This window comes from Ambystoma mexicanum, chromosome 7q (assembly GCF_040938575.1).
Source record: "Ambystoma mexicanum isolate Mex_15411 chromosome 7q, UKY_AmexF1_1, whole genome shotgun sequence".
NCBI classification, from domain to species: Eukaryota; Metazoa; Chordata; class Amphibia; order Caudata; family Ambystomatidae; genus Ambystoma; species Ambystoma mexicanum.
In genome coordinates this window covers 753,575,106-753,598,444 of record NC_090941.1, presented here as the reverse complement: position 1 = coordinate 753,598,444, position 23,339 = coordinate 753,575,106, and the positions used below count along the sequence as shown (strand labels likewise).

Sequence of the window (23,339 nt, the reverse complement as noted above, 5' to 3'; positions counted from 1 at the left end):
CCTGTGATGGGTGGACCGTGTGGTCTGACAACTGCACCTAGACCAGAGAGCCCTAAATGGTGACAAGCAAAAGACCTTGTGAATAACCACGGAGAACTGTGACATTAATGGTAATGCAAGCTAGAAGGCGGGTCAGGTGAACATATTGTTTTTCTTATAGTGAACATAGAGCAAGTGAAACCAAAACAAGTGCTACAGTGAAGTCTTAGGGAAGGGAACCCCGAGAACCAAAAGAACTGAGAAACCGTGTTTTGGGGAATAGAACCTCAAGACCTGGAGGAATATTGGTGAGACAAGTAGCTATTGGAACTGTATTGAACTTGGGATAGGTAACCCAAGAAGAACTTAAGCTGTGAATAGCAGACTTTAATTTTGAATACTATTTTGTTGGCTAAGAAGAACCCCAGACCACGTTTTTTCTAGATGTGAGGGCAAGCATACGTTTTGACACAGACTTTTGATTTGGACTGATAGACACAGACTTCCCTTCGTTTTCTTTAGGCAGGAGAAATCCCTACCTGAGTTATAGGACAAGTTGGGCCTTACACCATCCTGAGGTTTAAATAAAACATTCTTTGAAACTTAAGTTCTGTTGTCCGTCTCATCTCTCTTGATACCATGCCTTTCTTGCACCACCTTTCCAGAGAGTTCTGCCACCTAAGTACCTATATCAGTGTGCATTCCTCTTATCTCTTCCAGGATAACCTGGATGCTGCTCTTGATGGCGCTGATTTCCGTGTCTGGGGCCCTCACGGGGTGACCCCCTTCGGGAGTTGACATGACTTCCTTCCCTAAATAGCGATAGCCTTCCAGGGCCTGCTTCCGGTACTGCTAGCACGGCACTGCTAGCCACCCAGTCGCTCATCACCTTCTAGGCTTGAATGCAGGCCCGCTCTCCCCAAGATACTCTGCACCGTCTTGCCAGGCCCGTCATCACTCACTGTGGGCCTCCCCTGGCCTCTGAAAGCTGTCCCGTGGCTCGCCACCTTTACTGCCCTGCTTCTTTGCACGCTACCTGTCCCTTTACTGGGGCTCCCCTCTCAGTGTATGTTTGTTTGGGGATTTGGCCCCTGCTAATTTATTACTACTTGTACAAGCGCCCTTAAGGGGTTATTCCAACTGTGGAAACCGTGCCGCGCAGGGACTTTTTTGATATACTGAATTGGGTCTCAGTGCTATTCTATCAATTGAACATTTCGGATTTCTGGATCTTGCCAGCATATGTATTGAGGATACTCCATCAATTTAAGACATTTTGAGTCTTTTCAGATTTGCTGCTGGGATCAAGATTCAGGCCTTGAAAACGACCAGTGTCACCCCCCCCCCCCCCCCCCGACCCCCTCCCCGTAATAAATAGCAGAGGCGATGGAATATATTTATGGAGTTTTATTGTAGAGCCCCCGGAGCACAACCGCACTCATAACACCCCCTGCCCCCCACCAACCCCTTTGTTATGTCTTGAATTATATATGCATTGTCATGTTAATAACGACGCCAGGCTGTAGTGTAGGTCTTACTTCCTTTAATAGCCAACTCCAGCTGCATTCCCCAAGCCACCCCACGTTCCAAGTTTCACCAACGTCATTCTACATTCCACTATAACACCCCTCACCTCCAGTGTGGGTATATGCCACCTAGCAGACTCCTCTCACATGCGCTGCTTCATGGAGTCCCCTCAATCGACTTCCTCTCCTGCAGGTCCGGACCCTAGTTGTTCAGTCACCGCAGGCCTTCCTTGGCCCAGGTATCATTGGATGTCGCCTCGACTACTTATCCACAACGATCTCGCGCCAGGCCCTTGCCGCTACAAACAGCCCCCCCCCCCCCCCACAACAGGGGCTTCTTTTGTTTTTGACGTTAATTTTTATTGGCATTTTCAATTACAAACCATGAACATAAACTACCAACCTTACTCCTCTTCCCCCCCCCCCCCCCCAGCGCAGATAATTGTTTTTTTAGTTTGGGCTAGTACTATAAAGTGTTAGGCTTGCTGGACACAATTCAAAGACAAACACATCTGTTTTAAAAACTAGAATTACACCATGCCTCACCGGCAGTAACCATATGTGGGAGATTTACAATGCCCAACATTTCAAGCCCCACAAGTGCCGTCCTCTTAGTAAACTAAATCTTTCATGGTGTTTCCCAGATTGAACAGATTAATTCATGTTTTATTATTCATATGTGAAGAGGAACACCCATTTAGACGATCACTTTCTTTTTATGTATAATGACACTTGTGCTTGTTGAGGCACATGTTTAAATCTACGCTTTAATTTCAGTACATTATTAGTCAAATTCTGACCTGACGCTGCATTATGGGAAACCTAAGAGTACCATCAAAGCATCCGAGGAACTATATATGCTGCTTTGTTGCAAAAGAGCCATCCAACAGAACGACTTTGGGAAGAGAAGAGAGTGTAAAACAAAACCCCACAGTAACATGACATTACAGAGGAATGGCAAGAAAATGTAGTCATCCTGACGACTGGTTATTGTGTAAATTAAGTTTTTTTAAACATAATCTTGGATTCTGGCAACTTCTTGAGGATGTTCGCCGCAGGGGTTAAACCGGATGGGAAGTGCCCTGTGTGGGATGGTTGCAGAAAATGATGCGTGTGCTTAAAAGAAAATCTTCTCTCAACTACTTTCTAAAGGTTCACTCCACTATATAGAAAAAACTGAAGCAGAAATCAAGTGATACTGTTTTCAGTCACTGTGCAGCTCTTGTATTTGGTTGAAACCTTACCTCGGCACCAGGCTTGCTAGTCTACGGTTTGTACCATAATTCACTGGGGAGAAAAGCACTGACAGTCCGCCTTCTCTTTAACATTTGTGTGTTGCATTCATTGCAATGTTAACAAGACTGTGCTCGAGGCGCATGATAGATCGCTACACATATTACAAAATATCACACACCTTAAGTTTTCTTTTATTTAAGAATAGGTTGACTGTTCTACATTAGGGTACATGTACAGCTGTAGATGGTTACTGTTTTTTACTTGCAGAATCTGAAGCATTAGTCAAATACAAGTAGAATGCCTTTAATAATAATGTTTCTGTTAAGTTCATCTTATTTGTATATTTGAATGCAATGTAACAGATTGTTGGGGCAAAAGATTGGAGGGGCGGATTATCGCAGTAATTGAGGCTTACTCAAAATGTCTGAACACTAGTGCCTTATACCAGAAACTCAGTGATAATTGTTTTTTAGATTGGGCTAGTACTTGCACAGCTTGCTTTAATCAAGCCTTACAATCTAACTTTGCACCTAAAGTGCTTGCCGTTGTTTTTTTCAAATAAGTCTTCTGAGGGTTTATGACTTAATTAGAGTTGTAAACGCGCTGCTGGTGTTAACACCATCACCTCTTTGTTTTTGATTTGTCACCCCGAGTGGGACGGGTATGCCCAGACGTGGGTTCAGTGCCTGCCTGGCCTAGAGACCCAAGCCCCCAAGCTACTCCTCACTGATGGCCAATGAGGCCGAAACATGTCTGGGGATGCTTGTGGTCTCGTGCAGAAGAGGTGTAACCTAGCAGTTTAGCTGGACTGCCCCTCTGGAGGTGGGACGTAGCCTGATGTACATATCTTTCCCCTTTCTGTAATGGCTTGGCAGGCGAAGAACAATGGTCTGGAGGGTTTCCCAGAGCAATTGCCAGAGGTTTAAGATTAATTCTAAACCTTGCAGCCATCACCTCTTCGTTTTTGCATAAAAATATTTTGACCCGGTCTGCCTTCGGCCAGTCGATTTATAAGCACTATGCATGTGCTTCACTGAACTCCTGTTAAAAACAAGCATTGGCAACGGTTTTGGCTTTCGTATAAGTATTAGGGATTTGCCAGGCACTGCTATTCGATGCTCAGATGCTCGCACCATTTTGCACCTGCTACCATCAATCGCCAATTAATAACAATACGGCAGTGCCTGATAAGTGCCTTTTCCATGCCTGCACACAAGCCCAAACTGTTGGCATTGCCAATACTTATTTACATTTGGCAACTGGAAATGTTTTAACAAGCATGTGACATTTAAACTAATTATATCTGGAGGACTGTTACAAAGTAGTGTTAACAGCAATGTTTCTTCCAATACATAGCTGATGGAATGCTGCGTGAATGCCCTTGTGACGTCCTTCAAAGAGACTATTTTGGCGGAATGTCAAGGCATGATCAAAAGAAATGAAACGGATAGTAAGTAGACTTTAATGCTTCGTTTTTATAATTTCCGTTGATTCATTCAGTACATTTTTTAAGATTGCGTTATTCAACGCATGTTCTGGGTCAATCTATTGTAATGTTAAATTGCATAAACGTCTGGTAAAGGTGTTTAAGCACTGGCTGTGCTTTCAACAGATTGGACATTTGCAGATTTAGTCTCTATAGAAATTCAAAGCAGCATTGGAATTATCAATGCAGCCAGCCTTGCAAGGATGTGTTTATGCTTTCTACTGAGAGCGTGAATGGTAGTATACATAAAAGCGTTACAGCAAATGGGGTACAATGCATTTGTCAATTGCCAGAATCTGGAGTGTTGCTATCTGTGGAAAAAGGATTGGATTGCTGTGGGTGAAATGTACTGGCAGGGGGAAGGACATGTGTTTAGCTACCAGTCTTTATGTACACCTTGAAGGACAGGGAAGGTAGATGGGAACAAGCAAGAGAATAAATACATGCTGCAGATACAAACACCTGTACAAGTTGAGCACTGATCACAATCCCTTTATTCAATCGTTGCGATTTCAGTAATTTCACTTCTGCCTACATTCCTCAGCTCCCTGAAGATTTTGGTTTCCACTCTCTAAAGCCTGTTACCAATCATCTCTCCTACCAATTACAGGCTGAACATTACACCTTCAAAAGCCTTATGCAGGGGGCAATCCGCTGTTAGCACCAAGCAGCTCCATCGGGCATGCCATTGAACCACAAATCGTATGGGCCCACTTGCATTGTCTCTGCTGTCTGCACTTCAGTGCTCCTCCTTTGCCCCTCATTCTGTTCCCTCATCAGTACAAATGACAAACCACACTTTACATCAGTGGCAGCGTGCCAATGATTGTTTGTCAGGGATTGTAACTCAAAACCGTACAGGTTCACCTACCTTGCACAGTACCCTATAGGCCATCTTCAGACACAGAAGGAGCTCATTACAGAGGCACGCAGCTGCCTCCAGAGTCATTCTAAAACCTTTGACCCGCCCATGCCTTGCCTTTTTTGGATGGTTTTCTTGAGCGGCAGAAGACCGAATGCAGTGTGGTTTTTCTTTGGAAAGTGCACAACAGCCAACAAATCTTGTGTTTCATGAGGTAATTTTCAACCTCTTGTGGTCACACACTGGACCACTTTCAAGCGACCCTCCACTCCTCCCCATCTGGCCTTTTCCCCCCTGCTGACACCTCAAAGGCCACCCACCTTCTGACCATCTATGGTTCTCCAACTGGTGAAAACCAGGTGAGAGCCTCACTCCTTATCCCCAGATGTCATCTGCACTCTGCAGCCGCCAGCCTACTCGAGCACTGAGCTACCACCATATAGCAGGAGAATAGCACCACTCCACCTTGTTTGGTTACTCACTTTGGCTAAACCCAACACCGCCATACTGAACTTGTCCCCATTACCCAGACGATCACCTGTTGATGCAAAGATACACACTGCACCATGAATTGGATCCGTTCAACAGGGCCCCACCTCGCCCGTGGCCCTTGTCGCCAGCAGGCTTCCGGAGTTTGGATTGCAGGATCCCAGCACAGGCATCGGAAGATCCAGGCTGTAGTTAGCCCAATGTCCCCCACATTCACTTTCAAGTTAACTACCGCCAGACGGGGGGGGGTGGGAGAATTTATGCATTTAATTCTGGGAATGGGGCCATCTTTGCCACTGGCTTAACAGTGCACCACTCAAAATGGTTACTTTATAAAAGGCACAAAGTGTTAATCTTAGTGTTCTCTGATACTTTTCCCATGACCACAGATGTAAATGTAAAGATGCTAAAGAAATGTTGTTAAAGATGAGTAACCTTTTATTTTGGTTAAAACAAAAGCTTGTAATTCTATATTAAGACATGTTACGTTGTCTTTTTCTACCTAGAATTACATTTAATGTTTTCACTAATGGATAAAGTTCCCAACGGAATCGAGCCCATGCTAAAAGATCTGGAAGAGCATATTGTTAGTGCTGGATTAGCAGATATGGTGGCAGCTGCTGAAACTATAACTACTGTAAGTAATAATAGCAATTTGTTTTTCTTTTTTGTTTGTTACAAAACTGCATTTTGGTGACCAAAACATTGGCTATTCCTCAAAAGGGAAATGTATGTAATACCAGTTTTATGCTTGTAGTGGTGTCCGTTTGTATTCGTGATGTAGCAGAAGTCAATGGTAGCAAATGGAAACTAGTATTTAACAAAGAATGTATCGATTGGTTTAATGGCATTTCTTTTTTTTTTCAACAGAGCTTTTAATGGAGCCTTAACTTATTTGGATCATAGAATAGCTGCCCTTTAGGCTAGCCAGTATATGCATGTTTCCTAGAAGTAAATCTACTGGGGCACATTTTGTTTTTTTTCTTCTGACCTCATGATCTCTGTACTGTGTATGAATGAATGTAATCTAAACTTATCCTGTAGTTGAGGTTTGTACATTTAAGTAGGGCTACAGTGACATAACTTGCTGCTTCCTTCATGTAGTTTGTTGGTTCATTTAGTCAGCAAGCTCTTCTGCATGCCCCACTTGCTATGGTCATGTTGCATGCAGACTGCCAGTCCTCGTTTCTTCTGTTCCTGGTTTTTGGTCACTAGCTGCTGCTGTTGAGCAAGCCCCTCAGTGTGCTGCTAGTTGCGCATTTGCCATTCGCTTCTGGAACTGTTTCTCTCAATTTGCGTCTGCATATATCACTACCAGTGGCTGTTGGACACCTTGCTGTTCCACAGGAATGTGGAGAATGACACTAGCTTTATGTAAGAGCCAAGCAATAGATTAATCTACCTTTGGCAATGCTTATAATAGTGGCTTAATGACAACTCACCAGTATGAATTGTGGCATATATCTCCACGTTTGCACTGAGCAATCTACTGTACATTTGTTTCTCATCGTGTTAGTGCACTTATGTGACAGACTAGTTTGTAGGGGAAATAGTTGTGTGAAAAAAAGTTTGAATACCACTGCAATATGATTTGTGGTCCTGTGTTCATAATCCAAAAAACAAAACTAGACTTCCCCAAATGCAAATAATAAATCTTCCAGTCAAGGGTGTTACATCTGTCATGGTGCAGGTTGTGGCCTCTGTACCTAACATACCATGTAGTCTTGTCACATTGTTCACCACCCTGATATAACCAAAATCATCCAGGCATATTCTTCAGAACACTGATTTCATTGCCGTACCCAGGCATACTGACTAACCCCTAATAATAATGGCATCACTTTGAAATATTTGTACCGCATCCAAATATATTGCCTGCACTTTGTAATATATGATGCTGAGATTACTGATTTTTCTTTATTTTATCTTTTCCATTAATTGTTACTTTTCACGTGAATACTGAAACGCTTCAGCTCTCTTGGCACACTATGAATTAGTTTCTAATTCTTCTGGCGCTAGCTTTGATATTTTTTCAGTTAGGTGACAAATCATGAGATGGCTGCAGTTTCTATTTTGGCAAAACAAGTTATGCTGGATGTCTAGTGTTCTGGGTGAAACTTTCATACCCATCTACTAGACCTCTATAGCTATCAAGTCTGTATTTTATCCTTCACTTTCTGTTACCTTTCGTTTGTACTTTTTTCATTACAAATTCAGGGCCTACTAGAACTATCTATCGAGGAACCCATTCCAATGAAAGAGCCACTTACAACCCCTCACTTATTCATAAACATGAACACAGAAGATGAGACAAACCCCAAAGGCATCACCAATACAAGGCCACAAACAGCATTGAAATGGGAAATGTGTTTAGTTAGACATAACAGACAGATCAGAAGACATGGTTCAACATGTTTTATTGAAGAAAAGAAGGCCTCAACTATTCCTATTTCTAAGATTGGTTTCCCTACCCTCAAAGAAGACGACAAACTGGTTCTCGTCAGGATGTTTTGCACAAAGTCCGTCCTCCGTCCAAACCTATTCTGTCATATATCCCTACCACTGACCAACTAAACCGCATAATCTTTGCCTAAGTAAGTTTGCTCCCTTCGCTTCTGGTGGCTGGGTTCTGACCCCACCCAATTGTCTGTTTCTTTCTCCGGCTCTAGCCTCTTGGGTCCTTTAAACCTTCCTCTCCTTTTAGAGAAGTTTGCTTGGGACTGCCATTCAAGAGTTCTTACCCTTTCAAAAGGTTAATCTCCATTTCAGAATAGCATGTTTGCTAAACCTGTTCCTGGTTTACAATAACAATGTTGATGAGTCCTGATTGACCTTATTGTATATTCAAGCTCTTGTTCACCCCTACATGGTTTTTAACCGCTTCTGATTTTTCATAGCTTTTATCCCAGCTTGAACTATCTGACTCTTCATATCGTCTAAATACGCTGTGGCATTCTTCTGTGGCTCAGCCCCTCGTTGGCTATCTAACCTCTCAGGTGTCTGGTTGTGGTATGGCTTTCATCCTTTGTGGGTTATTCTCAGGGTCAGCCCATTGTAGGCTGTCTGGCCTCTGTCTGTCTGCGTTTCCTGCTTTTATTCACCCTCTCATTGGGTATTCTCAGGTTAAGCCTCTTGAGCGCTCCTTTGGAGCCTCACCACCCCCCCCCCCCCCAAATTGCTATGTACCTGTTTTCCTGTGGTGGTGCTCGTTTGGTGAAGGCGGCTTCTTACTTTGCTGTGAAACCGCGACTCAAATGTTTTCGTTCCTCCTGCCGGCGACCGAGTGGAGTTGGGCGTCTGGATGACTGGATGCCGGTATGCCGCTCCTGCAGTTCAGCACTCCTCAGGCTCTCTGCCTTCAAGCATTCTGCAGGCTCAGAGTTTCCCCGACTGCCACGTTCTGTGTGCTCCTGCCTCCAGGCTGTTCCTGAAAGGGAGATGATCCCTCCACTGCCATCCAGCGCAGGCTTCTCTGTTTCACCCCAGGCAGGCTCTCTCCACTTCTGCATGGATCATTGGTCTTTTAATGTTTCTCCTTGAACAAGGGAGGAGACCCCATTGGTGCTGTTCTTCAGAGATGGGGGTTAACAGGACCGCGCAATAAGCCAAACCAGTCACCGTTAAAGGGCCCTGCACATTATGGTACTACTCGGCCCCCATATATTCAACAAATGCTTGAGGCTGACTTAAACGGGATGTAGTAACAGTTTTACTTTGGGATTCCTTTTTTCCCCGCAGTGAGATCCCACTTCCTCCTGTAAGCTCTACTTCTACGCAACAATTTATAAAGCCAGATTTCATCTCCAAATACAGACTTTTCTTCAGATGAAAAGATAACACTTTTCATCTTAGAGGGGTTTGAGACCATTCCACTCACTGGGACAGACTGAGTTGTGCCCTTTTATTCCCTCAGTGGTTGAGTTTCTGTGGGTTCAAGGCCGAAACCCCACCATTGCAGAGAAAGATTGTCATGAAAAGACTTCTCAAGAGTTGCTCGTTTGGCTACTAAATGTTTATGTAGAGAACCGGCTTGAAAAGTACCTTTACTGTCTCTCTCCGGACTATGACTTGGGACCATAACTTAGGTTTGTTACATCTGCCAGACATTTTCTAATCATTATCTAAAGCATAGGCCCAGATGTCTGGTGACCTGACTGGTTAAGGGAACTGTAGCCTTGGGTTCCACCTCAGCATCTGCTTGGCCTTACAGGTCTGTGGCTAAGATTGCTCTTTCAAAAAGAGCCAGATCTCCTGACTAGGTGCCCAGCTAGAAGAGGTGGATGGGTGATGGTCTGGCTCCAGCTTTTGAAAGTTCTTCTAAGCCAGGGTTGTCCTTTTTTTAATGCTTTTTATTTTTGCTATGTGTGTTCTAGGCTATTTTTGTGTTTAATGTCTATGGGATTTTCTCAACCTCATAGGAACCATCTTTATTCACATGTGTTACACAGCACCCTCCGTGCAGTGACACAGGGGTGTCGTAGCAACCCCCAAACATAGACTCCATACCCTGGGACTGACTACGGTCTCCAAGGGCATGTAAAGTCCCAATTGACTTTACTAGTTATTTTTTATGAACTTAACCAGTACAACCCATCTTACTATGGAGGTACTGGAAAGGGTTAATAGTTTTTCCCTTATGTTCATTTTTGAGGGGGTACCGTACAGTCACTCTCTCTAAAGTTTCTGGCTGGTGGCAGTGGTTACTACCATAAATATTGAACCGCAAATATATTTCCCTATGGTATTTTCCCATTGTTCGAGGCTACAACTTTTTCTGACAGCCTCTAACATACCGCCGGTGTATTTTAATATTAACTTTACTCCTGTAGGTTTTATTTCCCAGAACTTTAATATAACTTCTTTCTTTAAACTCCTAACCCAGGTCGGGGATCCTTTGTTCGTCCTTTTGGCGGGCTTCTGCCAAGAAGCACTCCTTTCGGCACCACGGAGTCTGGGGTGGGTCCGTTGTGTGGGAGGGGGAGTAGGACCCCTGAACAGGGTTGCCTCCGCAACCCATGTCACACTCTATCCTGATAGGCTGGAGTGTCTCCCGCCAAGATGACCACTCCACTGTGTGAGTGACAGCTAGGCTGTATGAATGGGGATCTTTTTGCATAAAAGCAAGGTCCTGAGGACTGAAAGAGCAAGACGTTGACACTGGAACTAAGAAGCCGAAGAGGAGAGAAGCCAAAGACATCTGCAACGACTGAACCACCAGTGAAGCCCTGCTGCAGCGTCTCACCACTTTTCTCCACACGACGAGAGAAGATCTTCATCTGCGAGAGCCTTCTTCCCTTGAGCTGGTGGGGCCAACCAGTTTGCCAATCGCCTCCCTGGACCTGCCTTGGTCGAATCGCCAGTACCGTGTACTCGGAGGCCGGATAGCCAGGCACCAGTCCACCCGGATTGCGATTTAAAGGACCGTACCTTTTTATTCGTCGGGCAGCATCGCGGCTGGTGTCATCGCAGGAGCCACTTATTCATTTTAAAGGTACATTGTTCCGCCAGGCCGCCCTTTCTTCGCGGTAGCGCTGAAGGGGTTTTAAATCCTTTACCTACCTGTTGGGTTGGCCGCCCCTCTCTCTTAACATTGTCTTTCGCTTTCTGCATCAACCTTTTCAAAATTGTTAACCAAAGACTTGACTGCAACTACAAGAACATTTTACTCCTGGGCCCTTGCCCTGTACCACTGACTCTGGCACAGGCCTATTGACTCTGGCTACATTTGTTAGATTTGCCTTCTTTGGATTGATTCTCAACTCGAACTATGTTGGTGCTTTTTCTTCTGATAACTACCCTTTCCTTCCCATTGCTAAACCTTGTGAAATGCCATTTTGCTCAGTTTTCATTTAAGTATATTCTATACTGATGCACTGTCTTGCTTAAAGTGGTTCACAAACTTATGGGAAGTGTTGCTAGGGTGTGTCAGAAGCTATTTCCATATAACTTGTGCTTTCCCTCCCTTGAGAGAAATTGTTACAGCATCCCTTGTGTGTGGTTTTCACTGTGCCGTTTTGCTCAGTTTTCACTCTGGTTCACTTGGTCTACAATTTAACTAGGGAGTGTGTATATTTTTCGTTGACTTATTTTAACTTGCTTGATGACTGTGATAAATGTGTGTTACTAGAAGTGTATAAAATAAATATATATCTACTTTTTAATACAAAGCTTTAGTCAGTGTTTCCTTGTGCCATAGTACTGTAGGCCTAATGTGTAAACCCTGAATACTGCTCATCTCCCTCTTGAGATAAGTCTGATTGCTCAGCCACAGCTACCAACTAAATCTTTGTGGTACGGGCTGATACCAAAGAGGATTTATTGCTCTCACCTGTAGTCTTAATCTTCTGTAGTGCTCCCTAAGGGAACTGCACAGGATTCTGCCTAACACCCACCAGTCCAGGGGTCAATGCACTGACGAGGGTCTACTTGAGATAGGGCAGAGGAGCAGGGCTTCACTGTGGTCTCACTGGAGTTGTTGCTGGTCAGCTGCAGGTGTTGCTCTTGGGTTGTCAACTGGCTGCTCTTCTTTTTAAAGGACTTGGCACCAACGATTATCTGGCGAATTGCTGCCGGGGCCCTCGTTTTATCCAAGATTTGGGTTAGCTCGCCTATGCCCACCAATGATAAGGATCTGCTTCATTCAAACTGGCCATTCATGGATAGCCCACGGCCACATCTGCCCAGGAACAGACATTCAGGCGCCTGAATGTGTACTGGGACTAGACGGTCTCAGCGCCCACATTCGGGCTCTCATACAAACCGCCCCTTTGCCCATGAAACCAGCATCTTTCTCCAGGAAAGGTTATTTCATATATGGCATTTCCTACCATGAGAAAGCAGGAAAGATCAGTAAGGACAGGCGGAAACCTTGTGACATGGGCATCTTGGAGTTCTAGCCATCCTTAATAACCATTTGTGATAAATGCAAATATGCACGAGTAGAGTTACCAAAACACAGTAGAAAAATATCCCATGCCACCAGCTAGGCACATTGGAAAAGTAACCAAAAAGCCATTACAGAAAAATATATAAAGATGCCAAATATCCTTTTTTTAAAACCTTTATTTTGAGATTTGACAAGTGCATCACATATTTCCAACAAGTGTTGAAAGTATGCAATTTTAACATACAACAGGCTATGCAATATCTAGTTTGGGTCCACTTTGCATTATACGTGTGGGTGACTGTTTTCGTGTTCTCGGCATGGTCTCTGGGATATTATCGTTAATTCGTTGGCTGGGTCATTGGCTGAGCTGGATGACTCATCTCCTGAAGTGTCCGGATGTCCTCCGATATCTCCTCAGTGGGGTCCAAATATCTTTCGGTCTGCAGGTAGGCACCACGTTTTGAACATATATTTCGAGGGGATTGGGTCCTATGACGTATTCCATATCTATGACAGGTAATCACCACAGCTGTGCTGCTTCGGAAAATTTTCAGCTCCTGCGTCGATGACGTCGATACGCTGTCCTCGAGGGCCTCCGTCGAGCCGAGGTCACCGGATGTTATAAGTAGGACGCACGACGGCCGTAGCCTCAGTTCCGTTTTTTCTGCAAACGAGTTTACTTGGGAGATCTCGGCGCGCCTCGGTGCTTCTGTGTTCTGTTCTGTCGGTTCTTCGAACCTGTTCGCTGTGAAGATTTCCACAATGTCTTTGGCTTCTTCCACCACGCGGCCGGGTTTTAAGAAGTGTCGGGATTGCGGGTCCAAGATGTTGTTGACGGACTCTACAACGCCTGCCTCTGGTGCCTCGGTGAGGGCCATTACATGGATGATTGTGTAGACTGCCAGTCGCTTACGTCGAAGGCCTTGCGGGAGCGTAAGCAGAAGCTTTCTGTTGATAAGGTGGCCAAGCCTCGGTAGTCGAGATCCGCGGGGCTTTCGACTGACGATACGAGGGGCGACTCTCCGCATCGTCGTCGTCGGTCCGGGGGGGTCTCAGTCCCGGAGTAGGTCCCTCCATTCCTCTGCCTCTTTGAGGCACTCACGGAAGCGCTGTCACCGGTCGCCTTCCTTGTCCGAGGACTCCGCCTGCCGGCGGGTCGCTTGTCCCAACAAGCATTTCACTCCTGCGGAATGGGATTCATTTTGGCAGGATATGATGGCGATTTTTCAGTCGCAGGGCCCCGTTCCGTCTGTGCCGTCTAAAGGACGCTGGCCGTGAACGTGCTAGAGCCATCACGCGCACGCCTGCAGGCTCGGGTGGCCGTCGTGATCGTCGAGCACCTTCGAGGTCTCGATCGGACAAGGTTAATCGCTCTAGACATGCCCGCTCCAGGTCCCGGTCCTCGACGCCCTCGAGACCGTCTGAGCCTGTGAGGTCTTCGAAGACGAAGACATCGACGCCTTCGGCGCCGAGGGACACGCTCGGGGCTCTGCCCTCGAGGAATGTGTCAAAGCCGTCAGCGCCATGCTCGACGCCTTTCGAGGCTGCTTTGTCGGAGGTTCCCCATGGCACGGTGGATCCCCCTAGAAAGGCTCTAGCCAAGTCTAAAAATGTCTTTGTCCCTTTTTCTGTGCCCCCATTCCAACCTATGGATTATATTTCTGAGGTGGAGGAAGGGTCTGAGAAAGAAGGTTTCGTTCCTCCTGAGGTACCTGATGAGATTTTGTCCGGTCATAGCCAGCTTGAAGACCTGCATCAGTCGTTGCACGACGCCAGTGGTTTGGACACCTCTCCGGAGGTGGACTTCGGTAGCCCTGAGCCTGGCACCCATGCCGAGTCCTCGTACCGGCGCCTTATGTCGAGGGTAACGGAATATTTGGGATGGTCTGCTCCACCAGTGGATTTTCTTCAGGATGACCTGATGGATATCCTTGACCAAGGTCCTCCAACTGACCCGGTACTGCCATTCCATATGGTCTTGCAGAGAAGGGGGGCAGCGGCTTGGACTGCTCCGGAGAGTCTCCCGGCAGTGAGCAAGTCCTTGCCGAAGAAATATCGTCCAGCCAGTAGCAACCCCTGCTACTTAACTACGCACCCCACTCCTGAGTGTTTGGTGGGGCAGGCGGCGATGGCCCCGGCAAAACAAGCGTCGTACCCCACCATCCTTCCTGATAGGGACGACAAGCGTTTTGATGGCTGGACGAAGAAAGTGTTTTCTTCAGTGGTATGGCTTTACAGGCAGCCAACTCCGTGTGTGCCTTAGCACGTTTCACTCATACTCTGTGGAACTGTGTCTCTTTGGCGGCTGAACGTATTCCCGAAGGGGAGGAAAGGGATGGCTTTCTTGCTCTTGTTCAGGATGGCAAGGATGCCATGTGTAAATCCGTTTGGTCGGGTCTGGGGATGGTAGATTGCGTCAGCCGGTCCATGGCGGCGAGCACCGTAATACGCTCCTGATGTGCAAAGCCGGCTCCTCAACATGCCCTTTGATGGTGAACATCTTTTTGGCAGCAAGGCTGACGAGAGCGTTGAGAGGTTGCAGACCTCCAAAGCTGCAGTGAAGTCGTTGAGCGCTGATTTTTCATAGCTTTTATCCCACTTGAACTATCTGACTCTTCATATCGTCTAAATACGCTGTGGCATTCTTCTATTTGTGGGGTATTTTGTGGCTCAGCCCCTCGTTGGCTATCTAACCTCTCAGGTGTCTGGTTGTGGTATGGCTTTCATCCCTTGTGGGTTATTCTCAGGGTCAGCCCATTGTAGGCTGTCTGGCCTCTGTCTGTCTGCGTTTCCTGCTTTTATTCACCCTCTCATTGGGTATTCTCAGGTTAAGCCTCTTGAGCGCTCCTTTGGAGCTCCCCCCCCCCCCGAATTGCTATGTACCTGTTTTCCTGTGGTGGTGCTCGTTTGGTGACGGCGGCTTCTTACTTTGCTGTGAAACCGCGACTCTAATATTTTGGCAAATAGATCGCCAACCTCCACCTTTTCGTCCTAGGGGACAGCAATGGAGGGGGAGGTTCCTTTCGATATTACTTATCCTTTAGTAGATCGAGAGGAGCTGCAAGACAAAGGAGCCACCGTAGGAGTATCAGAGGTGGAAAGCAAGGTACTTGAGGTGCCAAGGCCGCTTGGACAGTTGCCTCTGTACCCACAGGCAATGCTGCAGCCTCTTCAGCTCCATCATGAGGCCATGTCCCATGGTTCGCCAGTTAGGGGAAGGCTGGCGCAGCATCGTGTAGAATGGTGTGCCATTACTTCAGATGTGTGGGTTCTGGAGATCAGAGCCCACGGCTACTGTCTTCCTTTCCGGCAGAGGCCTCATGACAATCCACCAGGGAATCTCTCTTTGAAGAGTCCGGATCCGCTCCTTGCGCAGGATATTCTAGCCCTGCTTGAGAAAGGCGCCATCGAACTGGTGTCTTTAGCGGAGAGGAACAAGGGATGGTATTCCCCTTATTTTTTGATTTCAAAGAAAGACGGAGGTTTGAGACCCATCATGGACTTGCGCGGTTTGAACAAGCTCCTCAGGAAGGACAAGTTCAAGATGGTTACTCTTTCTGAAGTCCTCCAGGCCCTTCAACTTCAGGACTGGTTGGTGTCTCTTGACCTCAAGGACGCTTACTTTCATGTGCCGATCCATCCCAAGCACAAGAAGTACCGGAGGTTCGCGGTTGGCGACTCGCACTTTGTTTCGGGTCCTGCCGTTCGGATTGACCTCTGCCTCGAGGGTCTTCACCAAGCTCATGGTGGTAGTAGCAGCGTATCTCAGGAAAGGGGGGGGGGGGATTCACGTCTACCCCTACCTGGACGATTGGTTGATCAGGGCGTGGTCTCCCGAGCAAGTCCTGGATCATCTGTCCGTCACCTGCCACTCCCTTGACAAGCTAGGCTTTTCCCTCAACTTGAAGTCCCACTTGACGCCAACACAGCAGCTCCAGTACATCGGAGCGGTGCTCGACACATCCCTGGGGCAGTGTTTCCCTCCCCAGGTGAGGGCTCATCACATTCAGCAGGTGGTGCACAAGTTTCAACATGCCCAGAGTCTCCCAGCGTTCGAGTTCTATAGGTTGCTCGGCCTCATGGCATCCTGCATTCTTCTGGTGCCAAAGGCCAGGTTGTGGATGAGATCTCTGCAATGGGCTCTCAAGATGTAGTGGTCACAATCCTCCGGCAGGCTTCTGGACCCCGTGTTAGGGAGAATTCTCATTTTATGGCTAATTTCCCTTACCTAGTGAGTCCCTCAGCAGCTTGCTGGATCCCTGGAGTTATTTCTTTCCACTTGGTAAGAGTGTGAGCTTTTCCCCCACTCTTACTTGTGTTTTGCTATGTGTTTTTACCTGTTGTTGGTGATTGTGGACTCTGGAGTACACCACTTCAGTAGCCCCCTTCTCTTGTGTCTCACCCAGCACCTTCTGTGCAGTGACACAGGGCTGTCGTTCAGACTTCCCACCGACTCCATTTCTGAGGCGGACTACTGTCCCCCAGAAAAGGGTAAAGTTACCGTTAACTTTACTTAGTCAAATTAACCACAGATCCAGTACACCCCATCTTACATGGAGTACTGGAAGGGTTAACTCTTATCCTTTTTATCTGTACCTCCTAGAGCATTGTTTCGCTCTTTTAACATTTAGACATAGCTGGTGGCAGTGGTATCTACCCTAATTTTCTACAGCGGTTATCTTATATAACCAAGTTAATATTGTAGGCTATTGTATTAGCCTCAAACTTAAACCTGCTTGACCAAATACCTTTTCTGTTGGCTCCGGTGTGGTTTATTCGCCATTTCTTTTTGTTAAACTCCTTCTTGTGTTTTACTTTGCGCTTCTTTGTTCACTGTCTTTTGGCGGGCTTCTGCCAAGAAGCCCTCCTCAAGGGGCCTGGGTGTCTAGGTGGGCTGAATGTGAGGGAGGGGTGTAGTCACCCCCTGCACATGGTATCCTAGGAAAACCAAGTCGCACTTTTTCATGATTGGCTGAGGTGGTTGTCCAGGGCTGGACAACCCCCCTGCTGGGCTGCTGGGTGATTGACAGCCAGGCTGTGTGAATGGGGGATTTTCGCATAAATGGCAGGTCTCTTGGGCTGGAAGTCAGAGTCGCCACTGTAACTACAAGGAACCAAAGAGAAGCAGAGGAGAGGTCGACTGCTGCAACTATCCGGTCCCAGTGAAGCCCTGCTGCAGTCCTGAGCGATCTACCCTTCAACGACTAAGAGAAGATCCGGTCCGGAGTCTTCTTCCCTTGAGCCTGGTGGGGATAACCAGCTCGTCGTCTTCAGGCAGAGGTCCCCTTCGTGGTTGAAATCGCTGCACACTACTATAGTGTTCCGGATAGCCACCTGAAGAGCATCTCCTGTTTTTAAGGAGCGCACCTTTTATTCATCGTCGCTGCTGCCGGCCTCATCCCTGTGTGGTGTAGACCCCCTTCATCGTCCTTCTTTGTGCCGAAGCCAGGAATCGTGGGTCTACAGGAAACTACCAGGAACAACTGCCTTGGCACCAGCTTCTTCTTTGAAAAGGTACTGTGTCCTGCTTGAGGAATTTTGGGTGAAATCCCTATTTCTCACTTATAAGGTTTGCCCTTATCTTTCCCTCCTTATAACTTTTGCTTCCGAACATTTGACAATATCTAAAGTACTCTTGGCAACTTTGAATCGCGAACTATCCGACGTGTGATCCTCGACACAGGAACCCAGTTCCACTTGACACTGGCTCTGGCCTCTTGACTCTTACATTTCTGTCCATGAGTGTTCTTCGATTCTGTTTGCCTAACTAACATATTGCCTATGATTTTTGCCCCCAACTCTCTCTGGGTATCTTAGGTGATAAGTTTGTTTTTGCCCCGGAAGCATTTCTTGCCGCAGATGCGCGTTTATTTAGTAGACCGAACTGTCAAAAAGTGATTGCAATCCTATTCACGGTAACGTGTATTGTTCCGTAACACCGGTTCTCTCAAACACAGGGTACTTACCTTGATTCATACCTTGCAAAGTGAATTGCTCAGTTGTATTGTATTTAATGTGTGGTTTTAAATTTAATAGAAGTGTTGTGTTGATCACGAATTGGTTTTAAAATAAATGTACTTATATTTTTTTACCTGAAACCTTGAGTCAGTGTTTGCTTGAGTCACAGTAATTGTGGTCCCTTTGTGTAATCTCTCCTACTGCTCATATACTCTTGAGATAAGCCTGGCTGCTCCGCTACTGCTACCACTTTAACATAGTAGTACAGGCTTGTACCAAAGGGAAAACTTGTATTGCCACCTGTTGTCTTAATTGTGTGTAGTGGTCCCTAAGGGCACTGCACGGGATTTTGCCTAACACCCCGTTCAGGTGCTGCCCTTGGTCGCCCAGGACCTTCTGTGGTGGGCCGTCGAAGGTAATCTGATGAAGGGGGGCTCCATTTTGGCTACCCTGGCTGGAGGTGACGATCGTGACGGACGCATCCCTTACGGGATGGGGAGCTCATGCCAACGAGTTGACAGTCAGCGGTCGTTGGTCTCCGTCGGAGTCCAGACTCCATATCAATCTGTTTGAGCTAAGGGCCATCAGGCTTGCCCTGAAGGCTTTTCTGCCGACTGTGCGAGGGAAGAATGTCCTGATTCTTTTTTTTTTTTAAACTTCTTTTTATTATTCAGCGTGGCAGCAAAACACAAGCGAACAGCGTAAGGCGTTACAATATGAATACCGTATACATAATGTAGGTGCACAGAGGTTACTTCACATAATATCACAATCATTGGGTACAATTACAGCATGGATTGGGCAACAGAAGACCGCAATAGGGGTGAGGACCCGAGCAGGCGGGGGGAAGAGGGCGGGGGGGGGGGTATCCGGTGTCGCGATTAGATCGGACATGTAAGAGCGGAACTTAAGCCATACATTTCTAGGTCTGGAGTGGGCAGGTTGCATATGGGACCAGGCTTCCTCAGAGTCCGAGGCCCAAGTGACTGCCCTCAGCCATTGAGCGTGTGTGGGAGGCGAGGGGCGAAGCCAACAAAGCAGGATGGAGCGCACCGCCAGCAGCAGGCAGAGGCCGGCTAATTTTTTGGAATCACGGGGGAGGCCTGGGAGATCATGAAAGAGACATACCAACGGGGAAGGAACAATGGGATGGTCAAGAACCGCAGACATTGTCGAGCAAACTGCCTCCCAAAACTGTGAGAGGCGAGGGCAGGACCAAATCATGTGAATGTAGTCGGCATCGTCTCGATAGCATCTAGGGCAGCTGGAAGGGTGATCCCTGGACATGCGATGTAGTCTGATCGGGGTGTAGTGAAACCTGTGTAGTACTTTGAACTGAATGAGTTTAAGACGGGAGTTAAAGGACACTCGATGTATACGCTCGCATAGATGTGCCCAGCGCTCATCCGACATTTCAACACCCAGGTCTACCCCCCACACACACACTTCAGTTTAGTGAAATCTGGGACAGATCTGGATTGCAACATCGTGTATAACCTAGAGATTTTACCTCTTGTGGGCCCAGGGGAGGTGAGCTCCTCAATAGCCGGGTCGTCCGGAGGCAGCGCAGGGAACGTTTGATAATTACGTTTGAGGGTCCTGCGGAGGGATGCGTATTGAAGCCATGCACCCTGGTCACTCCTCAGGGGCAACGGGAGATCGGGCCATTCAACAAATATACCCTGGTCAAACACATCACGCATCAGCTCGTAGCCTGCGTCCGCCCAGCGACGAACCGTGCCCGGTGGGACCTGTGGGACCCCCGGGAGGAAATTCCAGAGAGGGAGGTTGCCGTGAAAGGCGTAAGTAGTTTTAACTAGTCTCCACATCTTCGCTAATGCGATGGAAGTGCAGGCGACCGGGTTCTGTGAGTCCAGTGCTAAGGGGGCGGGTTGTATCACCAAGGAGCGGATATCCCGATCACAAACCGCAAGCTTCTCGAGTCGAACATGCGGGGGAGGGTCAGTTGTATTAAACCAGTGAGAAGTATATTGGATTTGGGCTACCAGCTAGTATTTGAGGAAGTTAGGGGCACCGAAGCCCCCTTTAGAGATGGGAGTGGACAGGGTATCAATTTTAAGGCGGACCGCACCCGAGTGCCAGAGAAAGGAATTCACAGTGCGAGTCAAGTCCCGGAAGAAGCCCCCCCCCCCCCGGCCACAAGGGTATGTTAGTGAACCTGTAAAGCAACTGGGGTAACACCACCATCTTCAATAGCCCTATCCTGCCTGCCAGGGAAATCGGGAGCTTGTCCCAGGCCCGGACCTTAGCCGTCGGGTGTGTGAGATACTTCTGATAGTTTTCCTGGAAGGTCAACGCCTGCTGGTGCGTCACCACTATTCCCAAGTAGGTGAATGTGGACTGAGCCCATGTGAAGCCTAAGGTATCAGGAGGAGGGAGAGTGCATTCAGTGAGTGGAAAAAGAATGGATTTTGAACAATTCACTTTAAGACCAGAGATTCGACCGAACCGAATGATGTCCTCCAATATTGGGGGTAAGTTGATGGAGGGAGAGCGCACAAACAACAATGCATCATCCGCATATAGGGACACTATGTCCGACTGGCCTGCAGTGCGGAGGCCTCTGTGAGCATGAAGTTGGCGGAGCATATCAGCGAAGGGCTCTATTGCTATAGCGAAGATCAAGGGAGAGAAGGGGCACCCCTGTCTCGTCCCCCTGGCGATCTCAAAGAGGGGGGAGCAGTGGTTGTCGGTGCGGACCCTGGCCACAAGGGAAGAGTAAAGCAATCTGACCCAGGAGAGAAAGGAGGGGCCGAATTTGCAACTATAGAGAACCCGCCATAGGTACCTCCAAGAGACAGAGTCAAACGCCTTTTGCATGTCGAGGGTGACAGCCACTGCTTGCGTGTCGGGACTGATTCTGATAACTATATTAAATAGGCGCCTCAGGCTCAAAGAGGTGGAGCGACCCGGAATGAAACCTGCCTAATCTGGATGGATGATCGATGGCAGGAGGGGAGCCAACCGGAGCGCCAGAGCCTTGGCATATACCTTGACGTCACAATTTATGAGTGAAAGCGGCCGGTATGAACCACATTGCAGGGGGGATTTACCTGATTTAAGTAGTACTGTGATTGTGGCCTCCCGGAGTAAAGGGGGGGAATACACCGGACTCCACAGGCTCCTCCCAGAGAGCTAGCAAGTGAGGAAGCAGCTGTGACTTAAAATGCTTGTAAAATTCGACCGGAATACCGTCCGACCCGGGGGCAGGCCCCGAGGATAAGGAGTCAATAGCGTCCGACAGCTCCTCTGGTGTGAGGCGGGAATCTAGGGAAGCCGCGGCTTCCGGGGACAGGGCTGAGAGAGGGAGGGCATTGAGAAAGGAGTCGATCTCCGCCATCGACACCTCATCTGAGTTAGAGTATAGGGTTTCGTAAAATGTGAAGAATTCCCTATTGATGTCTTGCGAGGAGACAGCCATGGAGCTGTCAGGTCTCTCGACTCCGATTATGTGTGGGGACCCCGTCTCATGACGGATCAGACGTGCCAGAAATCGACCGGGGCGCTCCCCCTCCCCATATCTCCTCGCCATGCCAGCACTATCCAAAAACCTTTGTTCGCGATCCGCGAGGGATCGAAACATGTCCAATTCCGACCCTATGTCAGCCAGGTTGCCCGGGGTGGAGTGAAGTGAGCATGTAGCTTCCAGGGTAGAGAGTCTGGATTCACTAGCAGCAAGATCCCTCCGGATTAACTTAAGCACCCCATTCTCTTTGGACAACGCAATCCCTCTGATTTAAGCCTTAAATGACTCCCATAAAGTGGCCTGGGTCGCTACCGAGCCCGTATTAGTCTCGAAGAATACCTCAATCGACCGCTCGAGCTCGGAACAGAACTCCGGGTCCAGTAAGGACAGGGGTTTCAGCCTCCAGTTGCGTGTCCCGCCGGGATCAGGACCCCAACCGATGGTCACAGTGACTGGAGAGTGGTCGGACAGGGTTCTGGGGAGGATCATTAGCTGTATAACGCTCTTAACCAGTTCGTTGGAGATCACCCATCTGTCAATGCGGGAATAGGAGTCGTGGACTGAGGAGTAAAAAGAGAACACATGGGAGTCCGGGTAGAAGAACCTCCACGCGTCTACCATGGCGAGACGGGGCAGGGATGATAGTGCAGCGTAGGCTGCCCTAGAGAGTAGACGGGGCCTGGATCCAGATCTGTCAAGGGCCACATCGAAGATCATGTTGAAGTCGCCCCCCCAAAGGATGGGAACCAGGGGGAAGCCTTCAAGGAGGGACGTGACCTGTACATAAAAATCCGGGTCATCTAGGTTAGGGCCGTAAATGTTCATCAGGACCACCTCCCTGTGTTGTAGCGTAGCATGAAGCAGTACATATCTGCCTTGAGGGTCTATTTGTGAGGAAATAAGAGTAAACTTGAGGCTCTTGTGGATGAGGGTCATGACCCTGCGGCTTTGGGTAGAGAAATCGGTAAAGAATTTATGGGGACCCCAGGTTTTGGCAAAACGCATACACTGTTCCGCGCGGGCATTTATCTCTTGTAAAAACAGAATCTTGGACCCATGACGCTCGGTCTGCAACTGGAGCTGTCTCATCTTTTTATAATTTCCCAACCCACGTACGTTCCAGCTCATGAAGGTCAGGTCACTCTCGGTCACAGATACAGTGGTGGTTGAAAAAGAACAAATGTCAGTACCCTCCGGGCCAATTTCACGGCCCTGCAGCACCAAATCCTGAGCACCACCTCGCTGCTCGCCTTCGCTGCCAACGCCAACTTTTTAACAATAAAAACCCTGACATGACCCACACCCCCCCTCCCAAACAGAGGGATGACAATCCCAACCCCCCTCAACCAAAACCAAACCAAAGGCATCAGCGCCTGGGGGCCTGAGGGCCGGACTAGGCGCCGCAGTCCGGGCTGCGGCAGATCCAATAA

At 47.9% G+C, this 23,339-nt stretch overlaps 1 protein-coding gene across 1 annotated transcript in view; it reads left to right on the top strand.

Annotated features, from left to right (window-relative positions):
* CUL5 (cullin 5) overlaps positions 1-23,339 on the top strand; it is a 1,916,374-nt gene that overhangs the window by 674,352 nt on the left and 1,218,683 nt on the right. Inside the window, exons 8-9 of the mRNA XM_069640617.1 lie at positions 4,098-4,191; positions 6,085-6,215. Coding sequence (XP_069496718.1) covers positions 4,098-4,191; positions 6,085-6,215 — 225 coding nt within the window. The remainder of the gene's footprint in view (positions 1-4,097; positions 4,192-6,084; positions 6,216-23,339) is intronic.